The 19,912-nt window shown below is 38.3% G+C and overlaps 1 protein-coding gene across 8 annotated transcripts in view; it reads right to left on the bottom strand.

Annotated features, from left to right (window-relative positions):
• The window catches only part of SPAG9 (sperm associated antigen 9), a 62,145-nt gene that overhangs the window by 5,612 nt on the left and 36,621 nt on the right, over positions 1–19,912 (bottom strand). For 2 of the 8 annotated variants that reach the window (XM_066331874.1, XM_066331880.1), the window contains 21 exons: positions 19,679–19,800; positions 16,604–16,661; positions 15,908–16,060; positions 15,770–15,821; positions 15,209–15,339; positions 14,007–14,063; positions 12,958–13,131; positions 12,153–12,282; positions 11,798–11,890; positions 11,366–11,533; positions 10,482–10,653; positions 9,390–9,617; positions 8,467–8,695; positions 7,945–8,067; positions 7,320–7,400; positions 6,788–6,855; positions 5,435–5,583; positions 4,224–4,395; positions 3,154–3,267; positions 1,416–1,454; positions 374–550 (listed from right to left, as the gene is read on the bottom strand). In XM_066331874.1, coding sequence (XP_066187971.1) covers positions 374–550; positions 1,416–1,454; positions 3,154–3,267; positions 4,224–4,395; positions 5,435–5,583; positions 6,788–6,855; positions 7,320–7,400; positions 7,945–8,067; positions 8,467–8,695; positions 9,390–9,617; positions 10,482–10,653; positions 11,366–11,533; positions 11,798–11,890; positions 12,153–12,282; positions 12,958–13,131; positions 14,007–14,063; positions 15,209–15,339; positions 15,770–15,821; positions 15,908–16,060; positions 16,604–16,661; positions 19,679–19,800 — 2,690 coding nt within the window. The remainder of the gene's footprint in view (positions 1–373; positions 551–1,415; positions 1,455–3,153; positions 3,268–4,223; positions 4,396–5,434; positions 5,584–6,787; positions 6,856–7,319; positions 7,401–7,944; positions 8,068–8,466; positions 8,696–9,389; positions 9,618–10,481; positions 10,654–11,365; positions 11,534–11,797; positions 11,891–12,152; positions 12,283–12,957; positions 13,132–14,006; positions 14,064–15,208; positions 15,340–15,769; positions 15,822–15,907; positions 16,061–16,603; positions 16,662–19,678; positions 19,801–19,912) is intronic. The other 6 variants (XM_066331876.1, XM_066331881.1, XM_066331878.1 and 3 more) reach the window with 4 other exon arrangements.

Below are 19,912 nucleotides of genomic sequence, written 5' to 3'. Positions count from 1 at the left end.
AAACAGAACACTTTTTTATGTCTTATCTCAGAGCAAAACCTTCTGTGCTTGGTCATTAGATGACAAGGCCTAAAGCAATTGAGTGCCTCCTTAACAGGCAAGTGCTCATTGAGCACAGCACCTTTTTATAGAAGGAAGCAAAGTCCTTGCTTGTGGATCAAGCCCATTTCCTCCCACTAAACAGGGCTGCACTTAGCAATCAGACAAGTCTTGTAATTAAAATCCAATATATTGTTTCTGAAAGTATGAATTCAGAGTCTTGCTATCTTTGTCTAAATGCTGTGTTTAACTAAGTGAATGAAGGAAGCAACAATGAACAAACAAAAAACCCAAACAAATAAAACCCCATTCAAAGATGGTAACAAAACCTCACCTGGTACAGCAACGAAGAATTTGACAGCATCCCGGTGGCCGTGGAAGCAGAGCTGTGCATGTGCCATGGAGCAGTAGGGGATGAATGTCCCTGGAGTCACTTTATCACTGTGCTCATCTCCATACACACGGATCACACTCCCTGGACGGTTTCCAGAGCCTGCTGCTGATTTATTGGCTGTAAAAGAAGAGTTGTTGTTTCCTACTTCAAAACACAAATTGCTGTAGTGGATATTTGTTAAGAAACCTTATGGGTACCATCTAAAAGCTAAAGCCAACTTAGATAAAAATGAAACAGGAGGGCAGCAATGCCAATTCAAGACAGAGCTGGAAAGAAAAAGATTGCATGCTTCGTTATTTTAAGTACATCAGAAAATGGAGCAGGATTCTTATTAGTCTAGCATAAACACCAGATTTCAATATCCTACTTTTGGGAAAAAATAATTTGTGACAGGACTGTATCTTTCATAGAAAGTAAGTACCTCTAATGTGTTACAGTATGAGCAAATTCCACATACTTAAGCACGTAATTAAAGACAGTTTCATTTCAACTAATCATAATGTATAACCTTGCTAGCAAAAATTCTCTAGAAATAGCCACCTGTGGGCACGAAAGAGCTACCCTATTATCGTTCTACATCTAGATTTTACTGAGAAGTTTTAAAATACATTAAACCAGAGAAGTACTCATGCTAGACACACAAGCCATCTCCATTCCAAAGACTATCAAAGTAGTGAAAGAAACAGTGATTTGTAACAAGACAGCAAATGATGTGGATTAATGACAAAGTTATAAGGTGTGGTATCACATTGGCTGGAAGAAAAACAGTCTATATGAGAGTTCAGCTGCAACACAGATGATACGCTAAACTGCTGAGCAGACTGGTGGCCATTTAGCAAACATAAAACTGCTGCAATGCAGTAACTGCAAGTGGAAAAACATTTAGGAACATACAAAGGGTAAATCTATAAGGAGTGGGAAACAGCCTCAAAGTGGCTATTAGAAGCCTGAAAATAGGTTTTGGTTCAGGATCTGCACTTACCCCGCAGCCCCAGTAAACGTCCCTGGTGGAGGATTACAGCTAGTGAGAAAGGAGGAAAGGGGAAATGGATAGGTATGACAGTAGAGGAGAAGGATTAATGAGAACCCACTACTCATATTTTGGTTTTTGATAAGATAGAGCTTAAAATTTTAGCTCCTAAAAAAACCAATAGATATTTAATTACAGAAGATTCAATCAAAAGTCACAAAGAACAACATCTTATTATAGAAGTTTCAGTACAAAATAGACCACAAAAGCACTGTCAAATATTTTTAAGCTTATAATTGAATAGCAAGAAACGTTTCCCCTTTCTCTCTTTCCTTGGCAGGAGGCTCCAGAGTAGTATATAATGACTCACATTTTCAAGTACCCTTTTGGAACATCATCTGCTGCCCTGCTACCGAGACCCAGGGGACTGAGATGCCACAGCTCATGCAAGGATGTGACTGCTTTTAAAAACCATTAATATTTCTCACCAGGGTTCTCAGCCCCACTATCAGGCTACCCCCAAAAGGCTGCTCTGACCCACAACCAACCAACAGAACTGAAATGAAACTGAACAGCTTTAATAGGGATTTCTTCACGTTCACTCCTGGTTTAAAACAAACTTCTCTGGAAACATTAAATTAAGCTTGACACAAATTAAGAGCTATAATTTTTGAAAGCATGATTTAAAGCGTCTCAAAATCCATGACAAGCAGTCTGTCCTTCCTTACTACATTCATGCAAGGCAAAAAAAAAAAAAGACAGTTACTGAACAGATGGACAATGCAATGGAACAATATGAGAAACAATGCATGTGTTCGCTGTTCAACAAAGATACAACATGAAGAGTTTTCACTATTAAATCACCCTAAAACTTCACCTGTCAGACTGCACTATTTTCTAGATAACAACAGTACAATTAGGACTATCAAAGGTCTACATTTTATTTTCTGAAACTTTAGTCCACATGTTATAATATCAGTCTCAGGCACAAGGGTTGAAGCTTTTTTTTAAATTGTTTAAATGCAACCAATTTATACAGAGATTCTTCCAAAGCTTTACCTACTTAAAATCTGGTTTGCACTTCAGCGGTTTTCTCCTGAGATTCAACTGCCCTCAATTAGTTTCAGCCTATGACAAGTGTCTGGGGTCTGTTTTTAAGCAAAAACCAGGATTTACATGATTGGAATTTGACCTGGATGTTAGTGCCCTGTTTGAAGAATGTGTTTACAGCTCCTGTAACTCTGAATGTGCCCTTTAAAGCAGTCTGTACTAATTCCATTCCAGTCCTTTGTACCCACTTTGTGATGAACTCTCAAGAACTAAAGCAAAGCAAATTGCATTAGCAACAACACCCATGTGCTCAAATCAAAAATCTACTTTGTGATCATATGGAAATCAAAAATAACATCAATCAGAAACCTAATGATGTTCCATATAAGCATTAAATTTCTATCAATGCTGCTAGTGCTCAGAACACCTCTAAGGCTTTGATGTGTCCCTTTGATTGAAGCCAACTCTGCTCAAATGGCAGAACAGGAGATTCTGGGGATGTGTTATTTTCTCAGAGTAATTGTTACCACATACACAGATTTAGGTACTAAACATCACACAGGCCTGATCTGTTACAAACCTTAAAGAACCAGACCTGGCAGTGAAGCTTTCTATCCATTAGCAAGCATCTGAACTGTGTTTAATACTCTTTAATGCCTACAGCATATTGCACAGTGCCATTCGTTGATATTTTACTTACTTTCTGTTAATGGAATGGAGATGATGACACCATTTCCTGTTCCTACCCATAAACGATTACAAGACACCATAAGTGCTGTGATTCTCACAAATGAGAATCCCAGTTTACCAGTACCTAAAAACAAAAGATGCTTTTCATCAAAAATTATGAGCAAGAGTAACTTTAATTCTACAACACAGAGTATTAAATCCAACTCCCAAATCACAAAGACAAGTAATTCCCTCCCACTTCTGAGAGAAACAAAGTAGAGGAACACATTTAAGTTGTAAAGATAACCTAGAAGGCTACAACACTAATTAAATTGAGAACCTATACTGCAAGAGTCTAACATTAGCTACGAGAAAGCAAAAAAGGTACAACTGCTCCTTAATGCTGTACAGTAAAACCTTTTGGGGCTTACCAGCTTTTAAAACAAACAAAAAGTGAGTTTACAGAGGGAAGATAGTAGTTTGTCATCCATTAAAATTAATTTCTCATTCGTTAGCACGATGAGGGGAGCAGGAGGCTGACCAGCCATGTGCAATGCACAGCAGAGACTTGTGAAGAATCTCCCAGAGCCTGATTACCTGTATTTGTTGTGTCATGTAGGTGGTCAAACTGCTCTTACACAGATATTAATGAAAAAAAAAATTAAAGAAAGCTTACTAGGTTCAACAGCAATAAAAATCTGCTATTTTGAAGGCTTTTTTTGAAAAAAGAGGTAATTTTTCCAGGCAGGTAATGGATTCTTCCTGGTTTTAGCTATAAAAAATGTATCAGTATAGAAAAAGAGAAAGATGTCTCTACTGGTGCCTGACCACGATCTTTCTCATTAGCTCTGAGTTGTTAAGGACACTTTACACTTTACCAGGTAAGGTCAACAGACTGCAACAGATGACTGTAACAAATGACCCCTCATGCTTCACAGACTGACTTAGGCTTCTACTGCCAGATACAAGTTTGCACAAACTGATTTTAGCTGCCCTTTTCACCCACCCTCACCCCAAGTCTGCAGTGAGAACTGCCTGATCCCTGGCAGGAAAAGGGAGCTGCAGACAGCAAGAACACAGCAGTTTTCCCTGGGAACTCACCGAGCATTTTGCTCACATAGGGCTCGATGTCCACGTCCTGCAGGTGCTGGTAGGTGTGGGCGTGGTAAAGGCGCAAGGTGGAGTCCAGGCGGATGGACACCCACACCCCGTCCCCCACCCACGCCAGCTGCCTCACTTGGCTCTCCCTCCTCGGGTGGGCATCAAAGGACTTCTAAGAAACATGGGGGTTCAAATCGAAAGGTAAAACAAAGGGGAGAGGAAGAGAGGTTTTTTTTTCCTACTTTCATACAGTTGGAACTGGCAATTTTAAATCAAGCACAACCCTCTGATTTGCAAGATCACAGACAGGGTTTAGCTCAGTTACAAATAGCATGTGATGCTCTAAAATTGCTGATTCTTTTCCCTGAGTGGGATCTCAAAGCTGTAATTTCCCACTCTGTCCTCACTCACACATCTCATCCCAGCCTGCTCCAGCTTCTGTCTCCTTTGAACCTTTAGCCTTTTTGGTCTGAGATCCTGCTGCTACAGCACAAGGTACACGTGCCCAAAAAGTGTCTTTCTTCCTTGTTACTTCATGACTGACTCTCATAAACAACCCCACCTGTGCAAAACATACACTATCCACCAACAAAACAATCCATTTCACTTTATATGAACTTCATTTCAGTTTTCCCATATATATTTAGTCTTCTTCACAAAAACAGATTATTAGTGGGTGATTGGTATTTTCGAAGAGCTGAGCAGTCACCCTCAAAGGCCTGGCCCATGTCTCAGGCCAATTAGCAGGAACTGAAGCACTTGTATTGCTCAGGGCTTGCAGAAACCTTAGCCACTTTCTGCTCTTGAGATAACAGACTGAACACTGCAGATAAAGCACCAGCTCACACACCTTGCATAAGCTATTCTCTAACTGGAAGGAGAGTACATTCCAAAATAACACAAACCTCTGCATCTGGGTGGAGAACAAAATAAAGCACACAGTATAAGCTGGGAGCTGGCCTTACAAGGACACTTTCCAGTTTCTGACCAGCTAAAAGTAGATAACTATATCTCCCAAAAACTGGTTTCTATAAGTGAGAACCATCTCATCATAGCTTTAAGTCTTCCAAAACCACTATTTTGTAAAACAGATTTGCTAGGTAGCCTGTTTCCCTACTGATGAAAACAGATGTTTCTCGAGTTACTCTGGAGTCTGAGCTGCAGCATTAAAACACAACATTTCATTATTTTAGTCACCCTCGTGAACTTACCTCTATTTTCATGGCCTTTGGTTGAACAACATAGATTTTGTTCCTGTAGCCACACCAGACCTTGTCATGTACCACTGTCATGCACCGGATCGAGTGGTGCGGCCGGCCTAGGTCCAAGAGGTGATAGTTTGTCAAATCCCACTGACCATCTGCAAAAACAGGAGGAAAAAGAAAAGCAAAACTCATAGGAACCTGTGTTTAGTTTAGGGAAAATTGAGAAGTACAAGCAACTACCTTAAAAATCTAATTTTTTTAAAGCATTGTAGTAATCTGGGTAAGTCAGTACAAGTTTATGGCTAGGCTCCTCATTCAAAAAACAGCAACTAACAAGCAAAATGTAATCTTTTTTAAAAATAGAGTTGTACAATTATTCAGGTTAAAAATCCAGCAAAACATCTTTAAATCAGGCATTACCCAGTACTACAGGCTCTGCTTGACTAGGAGCAGTACCAGTGAAAACAGCTTTCCACACAGCACCAGGCACTTGCTGCTTGGCTGAACATAGAAGTGCTCATAGAAGTGTTGGGCAGTGCAGATTTTTTTAAAATATGCTGCAAGACCTTAAAAAAAGGCACCTGAAATCTACTAAAACCATACTAAATTTGGTCATTCAACAGAAAGTAAAATGCTTCTGTAGACTGAACTAAGGCCATAGATCATCAATGACATTCACTAGAGAGGCTCAGGTATTGTAAGCCACTGCAGTGAGTTTTAAAAAAATAAACAACAAAACCACTAAAACAACTTCATCCCAGATGCATCTTTTCCAGTATTTGCATTAGTGTTGTGCAACCTTTTTAATTCTTTTAAATGCTGAGCACAAAGATTTAAGCATCACAAGAGAAAGATGAAATGAATAGGGTGGAAAAACAAGCTAATAGATAGTTCCAGCTGCTCATAATAAGACCTTCCCCTCTAGGTCCTATTTCTGGAGGCTGAAGAATGGAGCTGGTTCAGGAGCAGTTTGGGCAGAAATTCTGAAGGGATGCTTACAAAATTCTCATTGAAGGACTTGCCCAGAGACCATTTTTAACAGTAATAAAACAGAAGACATGACTATAATAAAAAAAGTAAGAAAAGATAATGATCAAACTGGACTTTCAGACTGCTTTTCTCTATTTAGTTCAGATCTATCCCATTCTCCAATTTAAAGTAAGAAAATACTCCATGAATGCATCACAACAGTGCAAAAACAGTACTTGAATTTGCAACTGAAATAACAAATATTTCTCATGACAACCAAACAAAAAGTAATTGGGGAATACATTATCAAAACATTACTTGTAAATGGCACATTTCTTTCCTGACTACTGTTAAATTTTCCCTGGTTTCCAGATGCAAGAGAATCCTTACCAACTCCCCGGTGAAAGATCGCGAGTGTCCCGTCTGCCAGTGCAACCAAGACTATGCCTTTGACATGTCTGGGGAAAAAGGAAGCAGAGCAACATGCTCTGTTAGACTGCTCTACTCAGGAGGCAGCTTTAAAGCTACGTATACACATTTGCTAATTCAGCATATTTTTATAGTCACATTAGCCCCAGTGTTTTGATTTCTACAATATAGCTCAAGAGAAGGGATGTAACAAGGGGTCAAAATCCAGTTCAGAGAGCTTGAAATATATCTGGCTACAATGTCTGAAGAAAACAGCAAAGACAGCAACCTGTAAGACAGCTACAGCTCATTGTTTGGGCTATGCATTTCTACTGGTACAAGGTTCCTTTTATTTTCCTAATTCCCCAGAATTTTTCCACTGTCCCCTCAAAGACCATGCAGGCTGTTATGGCAACTGGCATTCCCAATATCTGAGGAGGAAATATAAAACTACTCTGGAAAGTACTTTAACAGAAATTCATTATGATTTACATGACATTCTTTTAGGACTTACACAATACTGAGAATAGAATCTTTAAGTTTAATGGCATGAACACATTTCCTCCACTGGGCCACTGACGAATGAACATACAGGCTGCAAAGACAGATCAGGAGGGATTAAAAGCACCACCAGACAAAAACAACACAAGCAAAACCCTTATAAACTGAAATCCACAATCAAAGGGAAAATAAGATTTCATCTTCCACTGGAAACTATGTATTCACTGAAAGGAAGAACTACATGAGCAGCAGAATGGCTTTTTCAGAGGTGTAAAGCGTTACAAACTCCCTTGCAGATCCATCTGCAGTAAAAATTACAATACATTTTTCTAGCATACTAATATTGAAAATTATAGAATTAACAGACCATAACAATTTCTTTGACTTCACAAAAATCAGAGAACTTCTCTGCATGAAGATGAAGTGTTATCTAACAAAAAAGGACTTGCTAATCACCTACAACACTTCCTTTGAATTCTATAATGCCTAAAAATGAAGCACAGTATTCAAGGTTTTGGCTCTCTTGAGATCATCCTGTGCTTAATCTTGACTTGAGATGGTTATCAGGCCTGCAGGCACAAGAAGCAAGCTTAAAGTAATTATTATACATAAATGTAACAAGATTAGCACTTCCTTACCATCCATTCTGTGCTCCAAGCCACATGGTTGGTAAAAGGCTACTCATTTTCTGTGCTTCTTCTCTCACTAGATCTTGCTCACTTGGCAGAACTGCAACATCCTTATATAACTCTGACTCAGTACTAGAAAAAAAAACCAGTTAAAATACATTTAATGGAGTGCACAAATTACTCAAGCTATAACCCAGGTGTTTACTTCACTACTGAGAGTTCCTACACTGGCTTTTGAAGCACGTGAAGTGTTTAAAAAACACAGTAACCACACATGAAAGTACAATACAGATGAAAACCTCAATAACAATGAATTTCTTCAAGTGGACATTTACTTTTACAACGAAAACTAGGTTCCATTCAAGCCTGTCAGTATTATTATCTCTGGGAAATGGCAGAAGAGTCACAAAGCACAGTCTTGTACCAAGACTACTTATATAACCCTCAACACACTTTAAAAGGAAAAAAAGAAGTAGTCATTTTGTCTCTATGCTATGTTCCTACAAACATTGTATTTCTTTTTTAAAATACATTTTAAAAGGTATGAAGACTGAGGCTAGGTACTTAGGCTGATAAACTGGAGATGCCTCTGTTGTATGCTGCACTCCCAAGGGATCTGTAAAGACATGCTCTGTGTAGACTCCAGTTTGTGCAATATCAGCTGTGTCTTCTCCTGTCCCTGCACTGACTTCCGTTGCTTCTGTTGCCTCTTCTGCTGTTGGAATGTTCTCATCTACTGAATTATTTTCACTTGCAATATCTATGAAACAAACAAATTTGAAAAGCTTTTTAACAACTGCAATAGAATTTGCTGTTGTTTAGAACAGCCAGAACTTGATACTTAAAACTGAAGTGAGTAGTTGTTATACTCAGACAGTTCCTGTTTCCACATGAGAATCAAAAACATCACATCAGAAATGCCCGAATTTTAGCAGGTTCCACTGTACAAACAAATGTCAAATGCACTTTAAGTATCAACCCAGTGACTGATGGCTCAGATTGGCCATTAAATGATTAACTAGGACAGCAGTGAACAGGGCCAGCTACCACACATCCATTGACAATCCTATCACCATACAGATCTGCAGGGCATATAAAAAAAATAGTATGAATGTTTCTGAAATAATCAGTTTCACTTAAATCTCTATTAAGACTTGACGAAATCCAAGGCATTTATTTTAGTCACCCTTTGGCAAGATCTGCATTTCAAATATTACATTAAAATCTCTCTAGAGCAGGCACAAGAATTCTCTCAAAAGTACCTGCAAGAAGCAGCTGCCAATTCCCATTGCATGTCACCTCCACCACATTTTTAGCTACAATTTACACATTTACAGAGAGTTTGTGCTATCACGGCTTACATGCTGTTAACCCCAGTAGTTACACAACTTATTTTCAGCTGCATCTGGAGGTGTTTGGCCAGCCCTGACACACCTGCAGTATTTCTCACATACCTGACTGTTTCTCTGCCATAGGTGAGGCCCCATTGATGTCATGGGCACCAGGAACCCCCGTCAGACCCTCAGCAGTGCAGCCCACCACAGTGATGCCCCCCAGCAGGCTGTCGGTCTCGGCAGAGCTGTTGCTGGTCATACTGCCACACAGGGAGGATTTGTCCACTTGGCTGGAATCTGCTTCCTGAGACCCTTCTTCTCCTGCAGGGTAGTCTGTTTCCCTTGCCCCTGAAAGAGATGAAACTCAGAATAACATAATATCCTGAGCTGGAAGGGACCCACAAAGATCCAGCCCAATTCCTGGCCCTGCACAGATACCAAACAATCCCACCTTTTTTCTCAGAGCATTAACCAAACACTCCTGGAGTTCTGGCAGCCTTGGTGCCATGACCTGGGGAGACCTTTCAGTGCCCCACTACTCCCTGCAGAAAATTCTTTTCCTGATTTCCATCCTAAACCTCCCCTGATACAACTTCAGGCCGAAATAGCTTATTTCAGGCTAGAAATAGCTTATTTCTACTTAATTACATCTTCCTCTAAAATTAGATTTCATAACAGTGCATGTATTCAAGGGGACCTATCTATATCTTTATGAAGAAGTTAGGTGCAATAGATCCTTTGTTCTGGAAGAAAAACCATTTTTCTCATGTTCAGTCCTCTTACACTTTCAAGACTTAAATTACACTCAAATGTAACAAGGATTCCCTCTACAGGGAGTTCCAAGACTTGCTGCTTATCTTCAAGAGGTTGAAGAGGTAAAAAAAGCAACCAACATATTATTCTTTTTGTGACATTCACAATTCCATGAAATATTGAAACTGCTGCACAGTTTATAGTACATCAACCTAAACAGTTCCCCTTGGCTGCTGACATCTCTCTGACTTTTGGTTAATTTTGGTCAACAGCCAACTAAAAAGTGAAACAGTAGGGTAGAAACACAATAGTTTAATGTACAACCAAACACTTTCTTATTGCTGTGTTACAGTAACTTTTTATCACACTAAGTACCAAATCTGTGGATTTTCATTGCATAAGAAAAGCTGAATAAAAAACAGTTAAAAGAGCAGGAGCTGAACCAGCCCAAGTGTTTACCTGGTACACTGGCAATACAAAGCACATGAGAATTGCAAACAATGAAACTGTCCAGAATATTCCCTGGTTGATTTGCATCAATAATGATAACTTTTGTAGCAGAATGTGTGCTAGTACAGATCCAAACTAGACTGGATAATTCTTCCTGATGTTTCAGTTCCTTCTGCTGATCCTGAGGGAGAACAAAGGCAGAAATGAACAACAGAAAGTGGGACAAGAATATAGAATTGTTACCTTTGATCTTCTATAGTCTTACATTTTCACCTGCAGAAATACACATAGATATGTGGGAAGTTAAATATCTTCAATACCATTGTAAAACTACACATAATTACTCATTCTTTATACATCTGAAGCATAAAGTTGCCTCATATTTCATACTTCTATTGAAATATATAAATTATAATTACACTGCATAATTATACAGTTAGACCAGTATAAAATAAAAACATTATTGACATGAAAACTGCCATACTCAGTATCTCCACTGGTTAATGGGATATTCCAAAGCACTTCAAAATTAAGACTTTGTTTTTATGCCCTTAATATGAATTCCACTCGTGGCAGTTAGAGCATGAACGTTCTGTCACAAATGTTTTTTAAACAAGGCAGCACTGGTACAAGCAGTACATTATTTTGATATCAAGGTGATCTGCTCCTGAGATTTACCAGCAAGGGAAAAAACAAAGTATTTAATAGTAGGATTTAATAGTTATTCAATCTAACTATTAGCCCAGTCATTGACATCCTGGGCCAATGACTAACCAAGAAAAATCTATTTGTTACCAATGAACTCGATTAGAAAATTCTTTATTACTTTACAGTTATACAGAAAAAGATGCATAACTATATAATTTATTAAACGTGCCTTGCAATGACCTTACCTTGAGCTCCTGGTCTAGTTTATCTAAGCTACTCTGGGATCCTGTTTGCTGCTTGTTGCCATCTGCATCCACACCAGTCACATCATTGTAGAATACACTGGCACCAACCACAGACCCTCCATCTCGTGTCTTCCCTCCTGACAGGTTGACCCCTACAGCACACCACAGCTTGGGAGAAAAAGAAATACTTCACTTGAATCACAAACTAAAAAGAGACACAAGCATTGTTAAATATGCTAAGTGATATCAACATTATTATATATCTGATGTCCATTTTAAGTCATTAATTACAATTAAAGTAATCCACATTTTACTGAGACAAATTCTTCTTCACTATGTTTAAAAAAGAAACAGCTTAATGTGAAAAAGAATGTAACTGAGTTCAAAATGAAAGTATTCAAGCAATGGTTTACCCAAGTCTAAATATCCTACCTTCATAGAGCTATCCTTCTCATCCAAAGGCCTCAGGTAAACAGGTACAGGCAAGTTCTTCATTTTATTTTCACCCTGTCCACCATTTGCCACCTAGGTAAAAAACAAACAAACAGGGGAAGTGGGAAAGTTTACCTTTAAAACAGATTTACAATCTTTATAATCAGTTGCTCAGAATTTATTAAACACAATTAAAAGTTTTGCATTATTGTTTTCTTTAGAAAGATTCTTTACTGCTTAGTTCAAGAACAACAACAAAAAAAGCTGGAATCACTCAAATCCAAGCTGTGAAAACATACCATATTCAAAAGTGACAAACTATGAAGCTGTTACCATTACATTGAAAACATCATACCTGTTTGTACTTCTGAGGTAGACTCCAGCCAAAGGCCTGCACTCTGCCATCCTCCTTCTGGACGTGAGCCTTCACTTGGCGATACTGCTCCCGCTTCTGCTCCCGGCGAGAGGCCAAACTGGCCTCAGTTCTGGGCAAGAATCAGGATTGAGGAACTTCTTACTTATGCTCTTTAGAATCTCTTGTGTAATGGGAATTGCTGTTAAACTCAATAACCAAGATCAATGTGGAAACACTGGGTTACCAAGGATATCCCTAGTTTTTTTCACCTATCAGAACACCAGGTTTTCTGTGGGATATTTTTAAGGGATTGGTGAAAAACAGGCAAAACCAGAAAGTCTATTGCCAGCATCCTTAAAAGAAATGAACTTGGGTGGTGTACCTCTAGTAGGAGCTTTAAAAGTTGTAATTCAGAAGGATATATTGCCAGAACAAAGCACAGGAGAAAAAAAAAAAAATTACAGATTCTTGTCAGCCTGACTCTAAAGTGAACCTTAAGTACCTGTACAGTTATTGCCCAGCTACAACATCTGCATATAAAAGTGTACCAAGTGTTGCCTCTTATGCCTAAATGCACTTTTTTGAAAGACAATGGTATTCACCGAGTCAAATATTTCAGCCAGGTGCTCAAGGTATTTACCCACTGCTGCACATTTCACTCTGCACTATCTTGAGTCCTTATGAATCAACACTCACTTCAGGAGAACATTGTACTTCACTTAACCTGCATGCTAGTAATCTCAGAGGACTAAAACAGTGAACACTTGATAGAGCATATCTACAGCATAAAACAAAAATGTCTTACTCTTCACTGAGGAATTCAAAGGCTTTAGATTTGTCACTGGGTAATTGAGATAAGGTGCTGCTTCTTTTCTTGACTGACGGAGTAATGTGCGAGGTTGGAGCATTATATTTAACATTGACAGGAGGTTCTGGTTTCTTTGCTGTATTGCTGGATGAACTGAAGAGCCTACTAAAACTAGAAGAAGAGAAAAAGACAAGAGTCAAGATTTGTCAGATACATCCAAATTTGACTGTGCAGGCAAAACACACCATATGCCAGCCTGCTCAAAACAGTTAAAGCAAGAAACTGGAGCCCAACATAGCAGCAGCCATCATACACTCAACAACACTCCCAAAGCACACAGACTCATGTCTGTAAGAAAAATTTTTAAAGGATTATTATCCCATTTATCAAATCCAATGGAAATTTCACCTTGAATTAATATCTACAGGGAACCAAGAAAATTAGGATCTGAAGAAAACACCTGGAAGACAATTCTGTGAAAGACATTAGTTCATGCAGAGAAAATTTTAAAAACCCCGCTATTTTCTATGCAACAAGATAAAACAGTTATCAGCAAATCACAATATCAAAAGGATTAACAAATATCTTGTTGTGAAAAACACTGGTTTAGATTTAAAGAGCTTGTTTAAAGAGCTTGAAGTCAGCAAGGAGAATATGACAATCATTAAGCTGTACTTCACAGAGGGAAAAGAAGCTGAAATAAATGCAATCCACATGTGCTATTCAGGTTTCTATTTTTCATCATAAAAATGGATCCAGAAAAAATGTTCAGAACAAGAATCCTGGTGCATATGCAGCTAGAAAAGAACTCCAGCACTTCGGTATTTAACTTTACAAAGTGCACAGCCACTCACCACATGCTGTGGCTTACAATACATTTTGTCCTCCAGACCAGTCTCACCCAGTTGGCATGCTGGGCAATAAGAGGAGAAGGATTAAGATATCTTCATCTGCCAAAAAATAATTAGCTAATGTACACAAATATGCCCACTAATTGGTTAGGGTCTTCATCTATTTCTGCCAGTGAGTTGTGTTTCCATACTTACAATTGCCAAATGCTTGATCTTTTCTTCTCTTGCATGGCTGGATTTTCTCTGGATGCTCTACAAGAAATGAATTCCAAGTTTACTGAGTAAGTAATAACTAAAAAAGGAAAAGGATGGAACAGTGTGTAACTCTTATTTTTTAATAAAGTATAGTATCTTGAAAATAACAGAGCCATTTTTTTCACACTGCTACTTCTTTACTTATCAGAGAACAATATTGAAATGTCCACTAGAGGAAATAAAGTTACATAACAAACTTCATCCACTTTTCCTTGCATCCCAAACAAACTGGCAATTTTCAGACAGAAGAGACAAGTCTGTATAATACTTTGTAACAAAAAAAACCCCAAGAAAGCAGCAAATCATTTTAAATTATTCTGCCTCCTATTTAATATTTTAACCATTGCTTTTTGTTTTAAAGCCTATTAATCTTCAATACATCAGTAAATAATTGATAAAGTGAGTGTTCCTATAGCCACAGATAAGAGAGGATTTCTACAGCAGACAATAGCTACAGAAGAACAAGCCACGGTTGTTGGGAATGTGCACTTATCCTCCCAAACAGTCACAGGCATGAGGATAATGGGAACAATTACATGTCACTGCTGCCCATGGCCAGCAGGCAGCACCACAGCCTCTGGTACCTGTGGCCAGGCACAAGGATGAGCTGGGCTGAGGTCTGAGGCAGAAGACTTTGGTTTTTAAACCATACCTTCCAAACAACTGAATACTGAGGATGCAAATGAGACCAAATCACCATCTTTATCGGTTATATTTAACACATCTTGCATAACTTTAAACTCTTTCATCTTGAACAACTGAAGTCCCTCCAAATGAATTATGCTCAGTCTGAAGACTACATTATCCCTATTTTGACACCACAAGGTGTGTGTACACACACAGAGTAAGTTTTACTGCCCACCCAGATTAATGTTATTTACAATTACCAACTTCTGTAACTGTTCCAAAATAAGCATCCCTTGAAAAAACATGTGTATTTCACATCACATGAACAAACACATCTTCACTGAGGTCTCTCCCACAAAGAAGCATTCTGACAAATTATATGCCCACAACTTAAAAACGATGTTCCTCATGGGCATGGGGAAAACAAGCAGAAGGCGATGAACCTGCTGACCAGATCACTCAACAGCTAAAAATCACAAGGAGCTCTGTGAAGGATTTTGTAAGAGCCCTTTCACCTTATCATCTCAGTCCATCGGACAGCCTCCTGCAGCTCCATCAGCCTCTCCTTGTACTGGTTCCTCTCCATCAACACTCGGGCCATTTCCACACGTGTGAAGCGTTTCCGCTGCGCCGTGGGGACGTCGCTCTGGGGGCACAAGGAAACAAACATGGCAGGGACAAAGGAGCATCACAGAGCCCCCCTCTGGCCCCTGGAAACAGCCAGCCAATCCCAGATTTCAAATAGTGGCACAATTCCAGATTTTAAATAGTTTGGAGCATTGGAAATCTGAGTTTTACCTTCCTCCCCTCCCATCCTTTGTATGCAATATATTGTGAATGAAAACAGCTCTTCAAAAAAAGAGTGTGGTAATAGAGGGCAGAGAGGAAAACAAGCAAGCTAATCACTTTTAATTTAAGTTTAGTTGTGCTCTTTGGATCTTCTGTCATTTTTATACAGGGATGAACTTTACCCCTCCTTATTAAGCAGTAAGCTTTTTGTAGCACTCACTAAACACATGGACTTCTAACATCCCACTGAATTACACACACATAACCACATACACATATACACCTACATCATCATCCTCTTTAGCCTTCTGTCTTGCTTCCTCTGCTTCTGCACGAGCTCTAAATACAAAAAAAACCACCTGCATTAAATAACACAGTAGAGTTTTTCTTCTTTTCTTTTTTCACAACCACAGAATGAAACTTACTTCCTCAGCTCTTCTTCCAGTTCTTTATTCTTCTCTTCTAGCTTTTGCTTTGCTTGTTTTACAGCCTCTAATTCACCTTGTAGTACATCCTTTTCACAGGTCAATTCATCCACCTTTGCTATTAAATCATTCTTCACTACATTCAGTGCATTTCTACACAAACATTGAAAACACATGGTTAAAAGGATGACCATGATCTCACAGTTCAGCTTCAGCCTGGTATTATTTTTAAAGACCTACACATTTCTTACAGAGAGCTGCTGTAAAACAACATAGCTTTCTTAGAGATCAAACCATGTCCCCCCAAATCTCCAACATTCAAACACATTTACGTCCTCTCTATCAGAAGACAGTACCAATAAATCAGTTTGCTTAGAATAAATTCCCAAACAGTAGATTTATGCTCCAGTGGATTTGCCTCTGCACTTAAAAGCTGTTTTTTTGACAGGGAGTTGTTCTCATCAGCACTGCATTTCTTGGAGCCTTACAAGGATAAAAGCACATTTTGCTTCTTAGGTCTTTAATTTCTAGAAGATGATCAACTCAGACAAATACACCTACAAATTCAAAATACTCACACCCCCACTACTCTTAGAACTGAAATCACATTTGTATAGCTTCAATTCTGTATCAGGATTTTGAAGTTATAATGAAATAATTGGAAGTCAGTATTTTTAAATAAACATTCTCACTTACTTTGTCTCCAGCAGCTGAGTGTTTTCCAAAATAAGGTTTTCAACCTCACGGCCCATTCCTTTCCAAAGGAAACACACACATGGAATTAGCATTTAAAACGGTCGTTCTTACAAAACTTATGTTTAGTCATTGTCTAAAGTCACTGAATTTTAAGCACAACAAATTTGTCAGAAGAACTGTGAGCTATCTGAAGTTTCAGGTCCAACCTACCTTCTACAATTAGCTTCCCCCCACCTTCTCCCAGTCTGACATCAATTAAAGCACAAAGACATCCCTGACTAAGCACAGGCCAGTGCTGCTACTCTGCATATTTAGATGTTACAGTACTAAGTCAAAAACCAAACACAGTATATGTTGCAAAAGTATTAGACCACAAAAAGTTAAGTTTAAAACGCTCAACTGTCTTTTACACCATGTTAGATATCAAAGTGTATCAGACACAAGACATGCTGAATAAAGTTCAGACTGTGAAAGCCCTGCAGATTTCCCCAGAGCAAATGATACCTTACCAAAGAAATTATGGTCTTTAAAGCCCATGCATTCCATGTAGAGCAAAAACAAGAAGAAACATTTCATGTGAGGTGCAGTATGAGCGAGGACCAATAGAAGATTTAGACTTAGGAAGTAAGACAGAATTAAAGCCACCACCAAAAATCTGAAGTGGGATATGATGTGATTAGAAGTAGGATTCATAGAGAAGACTGATGTTGAAGAATTTAAGTTTGTCACAACCATTTCCATTGGCTAAACCTTTTATAAAAATCAGCAACTTAATAAAAGTCTCTCATTTTCTGTGAAATAATTTAAAAGCACAGCCCTTGGAAGAAATTCTAAGCCATTCAGAAGTTTCCAATTAAAATGCAATTATGGAAAAAAGTGAACATAACTTTTCAAGTAACTCCAGTGTTACTTAAATTTCTGGAAATGAATTTTTTACCCTGTTTTTTGCATACCTTATATAATTTTCAGAATTTAAAAAAAGGTTAATTTCAGGAGAGAATAATTATTTTGCATCTTGCAGAGCAAAATAATTACCACACATAACAGCAGAAATTTGTTAATTCAAGATTAACACAATGAATGAAAAAGGTATCTTAATGGTGGAGGCCTTTTAAAATACTTAAGGAACACAATCTTCCAAGCAACTTTGGCAGCAGAAGACTAAAAATACTTGGATAACAAAGAAAAAAGGTATCTATAAACAGACATGCAAGTCAAAGTTCCCTCTTTTGACATTTCCCTCTCTGGGTTTTGGATTAAAAGTAAATGTCCTTTACTGAAGTAACTCAGATCAGCCACGGTTAATTTACCAATATCTGGAGAAATCCCCTATACTACAGCCATAAAGAGATTTTATTCAAGTTGCTATTGCTTTTTAAATGTTTTCAGTAGTCACAGATAAAAGTACATAGGATAACATCCAACAAGTTTCAGGACCTATTATAACACAAGAACAAAAACTAGAAAGCCAGAGTGCAACAGCAAAAAAAAAAAAAGATACCAAGCAGGGAAAAATAGAGAGAACATATTTCATGAGAGCAGCAGCCAAGAATGCCTAACTGGAGGAGCAAGAGATTTCAAGGGTTTTTTGAAAAAAGAAGCATACACACCAGAATATTCCCCTTGGTATGCAGCCCAAGAGAAAACAGATTGGAGAATCCCAATTAACTATTTTTACACAACTCCATGCTGAAGTTTAATGCTCACTTAGAAGAGGTCCAGATGTTCTAAACACCTGGATGTAGGTATGGCTTTTCAGATTTTGGACTATGGTTGTCCTCAAAGTTAAATGACAATTCTAAAATAAAATTTTCAGACCAACACGTTCTGCATAACAAACACAGGTATAACCCTAGGCTTAGTTTGCACACATTGGTGTTTCCAGCAAGAGATTTACAGAAACTAGCAATAAACTCACTGGCAAACCTTTAGTACATTATACTAAAAACATGTTATTTTTTGCCCATTAAAAACACAGCATTAGAATCAGGATATCCTGACAACAGTTTGATTTATCAATTTATCACAGCTAAGGGATGGATGTTGCTTCATGTTAATACTTCTTCAGTATCTGTATTTTTGCATGCAGAATGTGTGAGTAGTTGTCCCTGTGACAATGGAATGACATCCAGCAGTTTTGGATGGAGTATGCTGCAGTAAGGATGTGGACAGCCTCACTGCTCAGAGCAACAACAAAGGAAAACCATTTCAGACTGGAGATAGGCCCATTACTGCTGGTAAGTAATACCTACAGAAATGTCACCTGTTTGATGTAAAATTAGTTTCTGGAGGAACACTGAACAACCAGAAATCCAGACTGCACACAGGAGTTTTAAGTCCTAACAATCTGCATTTTTGCAGGGTCAGAGGACAGAAGCAAACGAGCTTCTCTCCTTGATTGTCTGCACACAACCCATTTCAAAAGCATCTGAGAGTGACATCTGCATTTTATACATCTCACAGTACCAGCTTTCATTATTTCAAAATGAGGCTTGAACAATCATATAGCAAAAAAATATCTTGCTGTATGATTTATAGAAAGATTATTCTTCTCCTGACCTTTTTCATCTTGGTCAACTCAAAACTCAATTTTTTTCAGTCAGCATAGAAGTAACAGCAAGCTGCTTAGGGGAAGGAGAAATGTGGGTTTCCCCTCCCCTACCAATTAACAGTTTGATTCTCAAATTGCCACCATTTCATTTGCTGCAATTCTCTTTCAAGTTAAAATCCCTAAGGAAGTGATAAAGCCAGGCTACTACAGATCAGGCACGACCTGAATAAAACTACCTAAAACTAGTTCAAGACAAAAATCCTTCCTCGGGACAAAAATCCTTATGTAAGAGAACATCCTGGGAAGAATGGAGAACTGTGTAGAAGTGCCCCAAAATATTAAGATCGTTATTACAGAGAGAAAGAATCAACACTTTCTTCTGGTTTTACATTCCAATGACTACGTTAGGATGCTACTCAATTTTAATGCAAATGAAGCCTAACAATAAATCCAGCAAGAATAATTACACACTTCCTAAAAAGGAAAAATTGCTGTATACAGCATCTTTAAATAACCTTTCTTACCCAGTAAATCTGCACCTTCATCCACATCTCCAATTAGGCCAGAACCAGCAGAGGACAGCTCTTCAAAGAGTGACTCTGTGTTACGGTCAAATGCTTTGTTCTTGATGCCTTTGGTGGGAGTGCTGGGCAGAGAATGAAACAAGACATGAAAAAGCAGGGAGACAACACTCCCATAACGAAGAAAAGCTTTCTCTGTATTTTTTACCAAGAGTTTATTTGTTCCCTCAAACAAAT

This window comes from Sylvia atricapilla, chromosome 18, assembly GCF_009819655.1.
Source record: "Sylvia atricapilla isolate bSylAtr1 chromosome 18, bSylAtr1.pri, whole genome shotgun sequence".
NCBI classification, from domain to species: Eukaryota; Metazoa; Chordata; class Aves; order Passeriformes; family Sylviidae; genus Sylvia; species Sylvia atricapilla.
The sequence above is the reverse complement of the archived record's forward strand: the minus strand, read 5'-3'. Positions and strand labels throughout refer to the sequence as shown.